Source organism: Cervus elaphus, chromosome 26 (genome assembly GCF_910594005.1).
Source record: "Cervus elaphus chromosome 26, mCerEla1.1, whole genome shotgun sequence".
In the NCBI taxonomy this organism is placed as follows: Eukaryota; Metazoa; Chordata; class Mammalia; order Artiodactyla; family Cervidae; genus Cervus; species Cervus elaphus.
The window spans coordinates 15,504,065-15,517,388 of NC_057840.1; the positions used below are offsets into that span (position 1 = coordinate 15,504,065).

Below are 13,324 nucleotides of genomic sequence, written 5' to 3' on the forward strand. Positions count from 1 at the left end.
TTAACTCTGTTTTTAAAGATGATTTGGTTAGAAACCATTTTACTAAACCATCGGGAAAATTTAGATAGAATAAAGGCAAACTGAAAAGGAAGAGCTAAGGTAAGTGAGGCATAATACTTGGAAATACTTTATTGTCCTCTATTCAAAATGTGTAATACTCCCAAATTTTTGCATATTTTATGAGACCTTTTCTGCAGTAGAAATCTGTAGAATATATTATCTTCACGTGAACCAAGTTGCATTTCCTCATTTTCCTGACAATTTTTACTAAAAGGATCTATTTATGCTTTTGTTATATATTATTTTACCTGGCAATTGAGCTATACAAAGTTTATAAAGCAACAACTTTAGGAAGTGCCTTTATTTGTTCCTTAAGAGTTGCTATAAAACCCACTGTCACAAAGTATATGTCTTCTCACTTCTATAGGATGATCTCTGCAGCTTTAGAGGGCTACCAAACAACTTTTGAATTTATCAATTCAGCTAGTAAGGTAAATCAGTTGAGCAAAACCCATAACATTTTAGATAGAAGTTTAATCTTTAGACTACAAATGTGAAAATAGTCCTCATATATATTTTAGGATCACAGTCAACACAAGTAAAGATAGGTTCATTCACTTATGAAATAATTCTTTTAAGTAAAATGTTGTTTTAACATGTTAGAATTAATTTATACAATAACACTGTGGGGTATAATAACTTCAGAGCATATTTAGGGAATGGTTATACATAATACAAAAATATTACCATTCTTTAAACTATGAAAATAGTATCAATCTTGCCTGAAAAATATGCATTAAAATACAGGATAGGATTCTACCAACTTATGATTCTTTATGGAATACTGGTAAAGTAAATTAAATGGGCATGACTCTTGACCTTTGAGAAATTTATATATATATATATATATATATATATATACAGCAATAAAAACCAAAGTGAATATATAGTTGATATGTCAGATGTATAGTATTTTTAAACTAAAACATGCATCCCAATTGTATTTTAAATTTTTGTGTATTAAATGGTGTCATCTAATAGACAATAATAATTATTTTAATGAGTAGAAGAAGAAAACCAAAAAAAGAAGAAACTTGTGATCAGGAGAAAAGAAAGAGAAAGATTAACATAATGGTAATTACCTGAGCAGATGGGTTCCTAATCCTAGAAATAAACATGCTAATTAAGTTATACTACAGAATGACAAGATTTTAAGGTGCTCTGAGTCTAGAGAGATTCTTATTCTAATTTACTAGTGTAACTTAATTCTCATTATATTAAAAAGTACTTAATCAACCAAATCTTTTTTAATTATCAAATTTACTTAGACAGCTTTAATGTTTCTGTAAATTTCTTCCAAGTGTGAGTTAATATAGGGGCAGTCTTTTTCATCAGTGTATTTATGGTTTGTTTGATATTTGCATTTTTCACAGAGCAAGATTCAGTTTTATGTATCACTGACAATACACTTCTTTGCGCTGTCAATGGGGTTTTAACCAAGGAATCAAAGATCATAATGCTTACCCTTTCCTAGTTACTGTATCCTACCTTCCTTTAAGGATGAAATTTATAGCCCCTTGACTGATTTAAAGAGTTACAAATTTTGATACTTCTATAACCAAACATTTTGAAGGAAATTAACAGGAAGCATGGGAATAATGGATGGAAAACAAAAATTTGTGTGAGTCAGTAAATGTGAAACAGAAGGAAGGGAGACAGTATCATTATTTTCATACTTACATATGCACAGGAAGCTTACATTATTTAACAAGTAACTGATCAACACAAGTAGTTTTTGGAAGGTTACCTGGAATATATACAATTAGCATGACGTTTCTTAGAGGTTGAATGCATGTCTTTAAGGAAGAAATAGACTTTTAGGATAAAAAGACCCATTTTGGAAAACATTCTAGAGATAGCTTCCAATTGTTTCCCAAAATGTTTTTGTGGGAGTGTGTGTGTGTTGGGGGTGGGGGTTGGGGGACAAGGAGAGCTGTCACTTTCGTATCATTTTTCCTATGCTTACATTTTAGCTGTAATCATGCTATGCATTTCTTTTGTATACAGACATCTTTAGCTGTAGTAAAAAGTGGGAAATATTTGACATATAAATATGCCTTAAATATATAAATTTTAGATATATAAATTTAACTCAGCTCAGTTTTAATACAATTCAACAAGCATTTATTGAATAACCATGATATAAAAACCATAGGATGACAGTACAGAGGTAGGCAACCTTAAAAAATACATTGTTCAAACCGCTGAGACATTACTTCTTAGAGTGTGGTCCGCGGACTGGCAGAACAGGCATTTCCCAGTAATTGTTAGGAATATAGAACTTCATGCTCCACTCCAGCCCTTCTAAACCAAATCCACACTGTAACAGATCTCCAGGTGATTCAAATACACATTAAATTTTGAGAAGTATTATGTTAAAACACCATAATCTAAAGAAAGATGTAGGCACTAACATTTTTAAAAGACAATACTCTCATAAGAAGTGCTCTAACAGATACTGTGGGACAATAGTAAAAATCTAATTCCGGTTACAGGGATTTGCAGTAATTTCAAATCTGCCTTTTTCTATGTTACAGTTTCCACATGACATATTAGCATTTTCTAGACTGTGTCTCTGGTCAAATATGTTTGAGAAACAGCACAAGAGGTTATCAACTCCTACTTAGTGATGCTGTGTTCACAATAGCATGTTAAAGATTCTAAGAAGTCCAAAATAAATAAGTCTGTTTTACTAACATACTTAAACATGCAACTTTTCTTTACAAGGCATTAGTAACATTGTTTGGAACTAGGGTTCTATGGAATATACTTTGGGAAACACTGTATTTATGACTTTGCATATGTTGCTCATGAATTCTTTACTAGGATTCTTTTGCTCTCCATTAATTTCTCTTGTTTCTTTTTAAAGTTAAAAACCATCTAATCTTTTTACAGTTAAAAAGCATCCAGAATAAATTCAACCTTGAATATAGGTATGAAGAAAAAATACAATCTAGCTTGGATACCATGTATGTAATAACATAGAATTGGCTGTTCTGTTAGAAATCATCCAGATCTGGATAGATAAAATTATCTTTGAACAAACAGTATGCTAAAGTCTGGCCTCCACATATCATTGAAATTAAGCCGAATCCTGCAAGTAATGAAAGGGAAGTTTTGGTTAACTACTAATAATGAATAATTCATTGGTGAGATTATGAATAAGAACAATCATCATGACTAAAATAATGTTCCTGAAACTGACACAGCATTTGCAATAGAGGAGTTTATAGATTCAGCTAAAAGAGAGTAGGTATGTATTCTGTGCTGGTAAATTATTGAAATTCAAAACTTCCTTCAGGGAATAGGTGTGTGGTTCTGTCAAATTAATGGTAAGGAGCTCTTAAAACTCAGAAATTCAAAGGCAACAGAGTCAAAGCACATGCCAAGGAATTTACAATTCTCAATTTTTTCAGCTCATGTGACCTGCTATTTATTTGTGTTGTTGCTATTTTAAAATATCCTTTATAAGGTATTTTTCCCCTCTAATTATAAAAGAAAAATGTGCTTACTAATGTGGAAACTATTTTTGAGTATAGAAATGATTTTGAACACAAGAATTCCACCTACCTGAGCTATTTGGTTTTATGAAAAGGCCTTTAGCTCTGATTTCGTTGGCCTGATGATTCTTGTTTGTTTTAAAATATTAATCTAGCCTTACAGGGCTTCCATTAATCTGTTGTTCCTTGCAAGGCAGTAACTCCATAACTCCCATCAATAGTAAAAGTCCCTGAGGTAAGAGCCCTTTGTGAATCAGAGGCCTGGCAGGACCACACAACTTCCCCACACAAAGACACACATCCAGTGTGTGACCACGAGATAGAATTTCCAAGATGTTTGGCCACTATTCTCTTACTTTTAAATTGCTAATTGAAAGAAAAACCAAAGAAGGCTACCTTGGACATCATTGGGCAACTGTGCTCTGAGGAATACAAACTTGATTATTGAAACTGAAATCATTACCCAATTATTTTAGCAAATTCTATTAGTTCTTTCATTATGCCAAAGTTGACTTTCCTTGTCATCAGGGTTGCATTTGATATATGACTAAGTTGGCTAGGCCTCAATAAATTTTGCAGTATTGTAAATAAAATCGCAAGAGAGAAGTTCTTGTTTTCCATACAGTCAAGATGATTTCTGCTTGGGCTTATTAAAGTATTTCTTTCAGTATCATATTTTCTGATATATTAAAAATTGACATCTTGGGAAGGTTTATGCAAAATAAAACATCTACTTTCTACAAGTGTTTTCTGTAGGCACTAAACAATTTTGGAGAATTATGGATATGCAAGGTAAGTAGAGAATTAAACTTGAGGGAACGGCGTTAGTAAATAATATAAATAATACTGGTACTAAAAGTAGATAACTTTAGAAGAAAGAATGTGGTAAAGTGCTGCATTTCCATTTCTCATTGATAAACATGACAATAATTAGATAACAACTATTGCCAAGCTTACTGAAAAGAGAAAATCTAAAAATATTTTGAGGCCAGTGTTTGGCTTAATCTAAAGAAAAAGCTTTAGGGAAGTCTACTTTTACTTGGCTAATTTTCTTACTACATATGTGACTGATGAATTCAGTTGTTCAATTGGTGGATAAAAAAATTAATGAGATAAAATAGTTTCCCTTCTTCTGTACTATTATAAAGACTATATTATCATTCATGGAGAAAGATAACTAAAAGAATATGTCACAAATATAAACCCAATGTTTTATCCTCTATAATTTTAGAATGATAAAACCATTGAGTAATCTTCTGGTCCAATTATCTGACCCCCATAAAAATATTTTTATGCCATGAGTTTATTTATAAATATATATTTATATTAAATAAGTATCATATATATGTATAATATATATGTATATCTAATCTCTATATATATACCTAAAGCAGCCCACCAATGTGATGTCAAGGGGAATTCCAACATAACTGCAATAGAAAAGAAAAAGGCAGTGTTCATTTTTGAAATACACATTATTGTTTTACTCATGAAGAAACACTTGTTTGGTCAAATCATATCTCCATAATGAAGAGAAATCTTGTCTATATTCAAAAAATCAAGTAGCGCCAAAGTGGTACTTAAGTCATTGTCTAAAAAGGTCATTTGTTAAGTCAAGTATTTGAAACTCCTCTCCTAGGAATGATGTCATGGTCTATGGGATTCTCAGGTCAGCTTCACACAGTCGACCTGAAGTAATACACAGCAGGGATGATCCTAAGACTGTTCAGAATCCTCAGTGCCTGCTCTCTGGAGCTCTGGGTGACCTTCCTTCTGCTAGATCTATTGAGCAATATTTTTAAAGTGTTTTCTATGTGCCATGTGTTGGATAATTAACTTGTAACTTTTCTGGATCCAGAAAACCTATTGTCTGAAGGCTGAGACCCTGAAGACTGAGCCACCGTATGCTCCAAAATCTTTTTTGCAAATATCCTATGACTGTCTTCCAGGAATACTTAAGCCCCAAAGTAAAATAGAGAATTTGAGATGGGCTTCACTGATCCTCCAAGTTACTAAAAGAGTTTGTATCTGAGGAAACTGATGCTAGCAGATTGATGTACTGGCATTTTCTCATAGCACTGAGGCTGAGACCTAGCAATTCATTTTTTTTTTTTTTAAATTTTTTTATTAGTTGGAGGCTAATTGCTTCACAACATTTCAGTGGGTTTTGTCATACATTGATATGAATCAGCCATAGATTTACACTTATTCCCCATCCCGATCCCCCCTCCCTCCTCCCTCTCCACCCGATTCCTCTGGGTCTTCCCAGTGCACCAGGCCCGAGCACTTGTCTCATGCATCCCACCTGGGCTGGTGATCTGTTTCACCATAGATAGTATACATGCTGTTCTTTTGAAACATCCCACCCTCACCTTCTCCCACAGAGTTCAAAAGTCTGTTCTGTATTTCTGTGTCTCTTTTTCTGTTTTGCATATAGGGTTATCGTTACCATCTTTCTAAATTCCATATATATGTGTTAGTATGCTGTAATGTTCTTTATCTTTCTGGCTTACTTCACTCTGTATAAGGGGCTCCAGTTTCATCCATCTCATTAGGACTGGTTCAAATGAATTCTTTTTGACGGCTGAGTAATATTCCATGGTGTATATGTACCACAGCTTCCTTATCCATTCATCTGCTGATGGGCATCTAGGTTGCTTCCATGTCCTGGCTATTATAAACAGTGCTGCGATGAACATTGGGGTGCATGTGTCTCTTTCAGATCTGGTTTCCTCAGTGTGTATGCCCAGAAGTGGTATTGCTGGGTCATATGGCAGTTCTATTTCCAGTTTTTTAAGGAATCTCCACACTGTTTTCCATAGTGGCTGTACTAGTTTGCATTCCCACCAACAGTGTAAGAGGGTTCCCTTTTCTCCACAGTCTCTCCAGCATTTATTGCTTGTAGACTTTTGGATAGCAGCCATCCTGACTGGTGTGTAATGGTACCTCATTGTGGTTTTGATTTGCATTTCTCTAATAATGAGTGATGTTGAGCACCTTTTCATGTGTTTGTTAGCCATCTGTATGTCTTCTTTGGAGAAATGTCTGTTTAGTTCTCTGGCCCATTTTTTGATTGGGTCATTTATTTTTCTGGAATTGAGCTGCAGGAGTTGCCTGCCTGACTTCAGACTCTACTACAAAGCCACAGTCATCAAGACAGTGTGGTACTGGCACAAAGACAGAAATATAGACCAATGGAACAGAATAGAAAGCCCAGAGATAAATCCACGAACCTATGGACACCTTATCTTTGACAAAGGAGGCAAGGATATACAATGGAAAAAAGACAACCTCTTTAACAAGTGGTGCTGGGAAAACTGGTCAACCACTTGCAAAAGAATGAAACTAGAACACTTTCTAACACCATACACAAAAATAAACTCAAAATGGATTAAAGATCTAAATGGAAGACCAGAAACTATAAAACTCCTAGAGGAGAACATAGGCAAAACACTCTCCGACATAAATCACAGCAAGATCCTCTATGACCCACCTCCCAGAATATTGGAAATAAAAGCAAAACTAAACAAATGGGATCTAATGAAACTTAAAAGCTTTTGCACTACAAAAGAAACTATAGGTAAGGTGAAAAGACAGCCGTCAGATTGGGAGAAAATAATAGCAAATGAAGAAACAGACAAAGGATTAATCTCAAAAATATACTAGCAATTCATTTTGAAATTGTGTGTTCTTAACTCAGAGACTGATTATACCCATTGATAGATCAGAGCACTGAAAATATGAGTGATATTTAAGTAGTTACATAGTAGTTAAACAGAATCTCCTGCAGCAAGAGGACAGCTCATGGATTCCGGAGAAAACAAGAGTTGACCCCAAGTCCTACTGGGACCTGTGAGAATTCCAGTGCTCTCTTCCTTCCATATGAAGGCCTGTTGAATCAGGAGCATGGACTCAGGCATCCTTCAGTGCATCTTTTCTTCTGGATTTAGGCAACAGTTTGAGGGATTTCAGTGAGGAGAACTTCACATCAAAACTGGTTATTCTCATGAAATTAGAGTTGGGAATCATTTATGTGGCTCAGTGGTAAATAATCCACCTTCAATGAAGGATGCATGGGTTTGATCCCTGGGACAGAAAGATAACTTGAAGAAGGAAATGGCAACCCACTCCAGTATTCTTGCCTGGGAAATTCCATGGACAGAAGAGCCTAGTGGACTACGGTTGATGGGATCACAAAGAGTCAGTCATGACTGAGCAACTAAACAGAAGTAGTTAATAAATAATAATAGCATTGAATTATAACTTGTGGTTGATTACCATTCATGTTTTTACTAATGTGTTTCTCTTTAACAATGGAAGGCAGTAAGAAATAAAAAGTTACAAGGGAAGAGTAAACCTTGAATAAATGGATGAAGGAATGGATAAAATTACTTTTACTCATTAGTTATAGGCCAAACACCATGTCAGACAACTTCTCGCACACAAGCTTCATAAGATACCATCCATTTTGTAGATGAGACAATTATATCTTGCCTCAGACAAACATCTGACAGAAATTTAGGACTGGAATTTGAATCTGTTTTATTCAAACTCCAAAGCTCACAAGTAGAAATAAAAACCCTTTAATCTTAGAACCTGATGGTGTTAGTGGTTTAGTCGCTAAGTTGTGTTTGACTCTTGAGACCCCATGGACTGTAGTCCACCAGACATCTCTGCCCTTGGGATTTCTCAGGCAAGAATACTGGGCAGGTCGCCATTTCCTCCTCCAGGAGATCTTCCCTACCTAGGGACTGAACCTGCATCTCCTGCATTGGCAAGCAGATTCTTCACCATTGAGCCACAAGGGAAGTCACATTTTTGTTAAAATAATTATTAGGAAGCTTTCAAGCCTGCAAGTACATATTTCCTCAGGCCCCAGCTCCCAGTCTTTGGACAATATCTGCTTCAAGAAAGGATTTGGAGAGAAAGAATCTAACAGCTGCAAACCCTTTACAACTGATAACAAGTTGAATGGGAGCAACTGATAGAAAGTTGAATGGGAGAGAATAGGAAACCGCTACATTTCAATACAGTTTTGAACTGGACAATGTAGGTAATCAAAACGTCTCTGAGGAAATGGTAGAGGAACTTGATGGGGGAGAAGGTGTGAGGGAGGTGATGAAGAACTTTTATCATCAGTTTTTATTATTTCTCCATCAGAGGACACTATGCATACATCAAAGTTTTACTCTTATGTATCGATTTAGGTACAATGTCCAGATTGAATACATTTTGTTTCCTTTATTTTAGTTTGCTTACCAGTTGAAGTGATAGCAACATGAAGGATAGTTACTGAAATACCATAATCCCAAACCCACTCTTCCACTACCAGAACGAAAAGTAATCCGCAAACAAAGTAGGTGACCTCTGTTGAGACTAAAAGAACTGCAAATAAAAGGAAGAATAATGGAATTATCAGGGATTAGAGCAATTAATAATTCTAAAACACAATTAGTAACAGGACCACCACAATTTGTTCTGCAAAAAAATTTTTGTAAGAAACTTTTAACATTTCATCTCTTAACATTCCTCAAATTTGAATAAGAACTTTAAAAACATTCCATCTCTTAATAATTGTTGGACTTATAGAGAAATAACAGTACATAATTTCTCTTTCATATTCTTTATATTTAGCATTTTAGAAGGTAAAATACAATAAAGAAAAGTTACAATGTAACTGATGCACGCTGATCTGTAACTAGATTTCAAATCTCATTTGAAGATATATTAAAAACTAATGAAAAATTCAGCTCTGGGTTTTCAGAAAAAAAAATGTTAATAGTTTATTGAACAATAATGTTTCTTTAGTACCAGTTATTGCCTAACTTGGAAATGAGTTCCTTTGTGTCTTTGTAATAAAAGGGTATGTTCAGATAGTCATCTGGGGAGCATAATGGATAACCATGGATGAAAGAACGTTTCATAAATGACTCGTGTGGATGGAAGTACTTTTCTAAATCCAGAATGCTTTTTCAGAGTGCTTTCCCTCAACATATATAAAGAGCTAGTTATTCCTAGGTCAGTACCATAGATCTCTAAAAGCCTTTAACATGTGAAGAGTCAACCTTTGCCTTTTTCCTTGATATAGATCTTAAGAGTGTGGTGGTTCCAAAGATGAGATTCATCAAACTTTAAAATGAAAATACATGTGACATACCCCCAAGGTTCCTTCATAATGATATCAATGTCCATAAAAGTTACCTTTCTTTTAAAACACAGAAAATGATAGGTATGCTCATATAAATAATTAATGAATTGATCAGTCCAGGCAGGCAAATTGTATACTTTTCAAAGCTAAAAGTAAGATAGTCACATGATCTGTTATTGTGCAGAAGTAATTTATTAACAGACATGCCAGCCATTGCCTAGTGGGTCAGCAAGACATGAAATAAGTAAGCAAGTCTCAGGTGCCAGCCTTTTAAAAGACCTCACACTTATTCCTCTTCAATTCTACTTCATTCAACTCAACAGATTTCTAAAACGGAATGGAGAACTCCTACTAGCTCCTTTTCTGTTGTATGGAGTTACAATTATTGCATGTCCTAACCTCTAAACTCAAGGCTGTGGACGGAGCTATATGGTGGTATCACACTGTCATTAGCGCTGCCCATCACACCTCCATTTCTGCCTTCACCGGGGCTAACGGAGTCTCTCCATGTTACTATAAGGAAATAGATATGTCTCTTTTATCAGTATTTACAGATTTTCCGAGTTAACTTGCAGCTGCTTAGAGACAGTGATTTCAGTCTTGAACAAACTGTATTCACATATATTAATAGAGGAGGATTCTGCTTTGTCTATGATATGGGATAGCATGATTTAAAGGAAGTCATACAAAATTTGAAGTTGAGGTACCAGTGTTCTAGTCTCACCTTATAGCATAAGAGTGCTATGATCTTGAGTAGGATTATAACCTCTAGGTCAGTCTAATTATTCCTTGATAAATTGGGAAATGGATTTCTATCATATCTACCTCAAAAACTGTTGAGAGGATTTTATTTTAAAATGAAAACAGTTTATAATCCAGTCTCTATGATGCAAGAGAAAGTTAGTAGTCAAATGTCTCAATTGGACCCACACTTTTCAGTGTCCTTGCTAAGCCTGATCTCCTAGGTAACAAAACTGTTGAAACAGACAAGAGCCTGACCCTCAATACATGCTCAAGGCTCTGAGATTACGCTTACATTTTATCTCCAAGATTAAACAAGTCTGGATTCTCAAAGCAATAACTTTGAAAAGTTATGACACTTATCTCTCCAAGACCAAAACTAAAGATCTAATAGGCTAAGGGTTTACTGATATCTTTGTACAAATGTTAGTTGTTTTTTGAGAGAGGAAAGAACAACTTTGACTGTGCGTGGCATTCTGAGGATTTTCACTAATCTCTGCTATGTCAAAACACAGCTTTCTCCAATAAGCCTGTGTCATTGTCCTATCTATCACTAACAGTCTCAAATGCAAGAATTAAATAACAGTTGGATTTTAAATCTCTCTCCCTACCCCAAACACACAACCCATATGTAACTCTTTCTTGTGACTATTTCTTTATCATTTGTGAATCGGCTTGGAAGAAAAAGTTAATTCAGTCTTCAACAGGGAAATGTGTGAGGTGGAAGTTAAGATAGAATGTTAGAACTTGTATCTCATTAGAATGAAAGTTTCTTGTTCTAAGATATCTTTGTCTATCCCAAATTGAATCAATAATGGCACGAAAAAAGGTTACCCATTTGAAAAGGCTGTTCTGAAACTTTTAAATTCAGTAGTTCTAGCTGACCAAGTTTCCTATACAAGTCACATTTGGCTTCAGGCAATTTTCGTATATTTGCATATTTGTTCCAAAAAAAAGATGTCCAGTGGTTTTCTAAAGAACTTTACTGTTTGAAGAATCCACAATTTCATTTTTTAAAAATGTGGTAAGAAATTTAACATAATGTTAAGAATAATTATTTCTTCAACAAAAATAGTAAGTTTAAGAGAGATAAAATTTTTTCCTACTATATTCTTTCTTATCATTTTTCCTTTGCAACAAGTTTTACACTATTTTGGGGAAGGAAAAAAATCAAACTAAGCAGAAATGTACAAAGCAGAAAATGAAAGTCCTCTGTCATTCCAGCTGGGAGATAACAGTTTGTTGCATAATTCTCCAGATTTCTTACCACTGACATGATGCATTTTACTCTATTCTACAAAAATGAATAATTAGACTATACAAACTCTTTTCTAGTCTTTATTTTCCATTTCATATGTCATAAATATCTTTCTACATCATTCCATTAAGCCATTTTTCTGCCTTTTCTTTGAAAAATATTTAATGCACAAAAATTTATCCATAATATCACTAAAATAAAAATTCATTTAGGAAAACTATCCTCTTATTTCATCCTATTCCATCTTTTAGCAATAGTCATTTAAAAAAAATTTGATGGCACTTTTCCACATTTTTGGAGTCGGATATAGGATACAGATGGCTGAGAAGAAGGCTTGATATTTTTAAAATTTTTTAAAACAAAAACTATTTTGATTTTTGGAGGCATTTAGTTCACTAATTAGCAAAGATTGGAAACTAAAATCAGTTACCTTTATAATTTGTGTTGAGCCATGAAGGATTTGTTTTGAAATCAAATGGTGCCAGGACATCCAACTCATACACCCTGAGGATGTTACAAATGAAAAGAGTTTACTCTGGAGGAGGTAGTTCATAAAGTTGCATGTTAACATTTTGCACCTCAAGTGTTCCCATACAAGGACAAGTCAGCTTTAATCACTTTGTGGCACATTTGAAAACTGGCTGGCTTGAATGGGAGCCGAACGCCTTCCTTACCCACACTGTCTTCTTTGTCCAGTGGCATCTGCTCTCCAAGGGGGCTTCATGGTATTTGAGGTCTCCGCTATAGTCTTGGAGGTCCCTTCCATCAAGTGTGGGTGTAAAACCTAACACGGTGATGAGGACTTATACTGGGAAGCAACAGGGCCCAGCTGTAATTCTGATGATGCTGTTAACTATGAACTTGGGCAGCTGCTTAACCTCTCTGAGCTTTCATTTCTTACCTGTACATTGAAGCAATTAATCTCTGAGGTCTCTCTCTGTCTAAAATCTGAGTCTACACTCACATTAGACATAATATGAGCCTACATTTTCATAGTAGACATAGAGAACAAAGTTTGAGCTACCAAAGGGGAAAGGGTTGGCGAGGGATAAATTAGGAGCTTTGGATGAACAGATACATGCTACCACATATAAAATAAACAACAAAGACCTACTGTATAGCATAGGGAACTATATTCAATATCTTGTAATTACTTATATGGGAAAAAAATCTGAATCACTTTGTTATACACCAGAAACTAACACAACATTGTAAACCAACTATACATCCATACAAAAGTAAAATGATTTAAAATGAAAAAAAAAAAAAGAAAATTAAATCTGACTATAAACTCTGCATCTCCTACCATGCCCAAGTTTGTAGCTGTGTGTAGCTGGTCAATCAGTTATCTGCCTCCTGGGGCTTTAAGGCCTGGTTACTCCAAATTCCTCACCTCTGATTCACATTAACTAAAAACCCTTGGAATCCCACGCTCAGAGAACTCAGAGTATTCTGAGACCTTCACTGCTCTGGGCGCCGCCTCACCCTCTCCATTCCCAGGCAATAGTTGAAACTGTGTGTGAACACACCAGACTCCTCCTCAGTGGGCTTGCCTGCAAGCAAGCTTTATAGCATCATTCCCACTGCAAAAGTCAATATAATCATTTCTGGGCATTG

The 13,324-nt window shown here is 34.9% G+C and overlaps 1 protein-coding gene across 4 annotated transcripts in view; it reads right to left on the reverse strand.

The window, feature by feature from the left end:
- Window positions 1–13,324, reverse strand: part of TMEM244 (transmembrane protein 244) — a 65,738-nt gene that overhangs the window by 30,070 nt on the left and 22,344 nt on the right. For 2 of the 4 annotated variants that reach the window (XM_043888110.1, XM_043888109.1), the window contains 4 exons: window positions 12,138–12,211; window positions 8,820–8,945; window positions 4,946–4,990; window positions 2,188–3,154 (listed from right to left, as the gene is read on the reverse strand). In XM_043888110.1, the coding sequence (XP_043744045.1) occupies window positions 3,060–3,154; window positions 4,946–4,990; window positions 8,820–8,945; window positions 12,138–12,211 (340 nt within the window). In that variant the 3' untranslated portion in view covers window positions 2,188–3,059. Of the gene's footprint in view, window positions 1–2,187; window positions 3,155–4,945; window positions 4,991–7,120; window positions 7,501–8,819; window positions 8,946–12,137; window positions 12,212–13,324 lie in introns of those variants that run through there. The other 2 variants (XM_043888112.1, XM_043888111.1) reach the window with 2 other exon arrangements.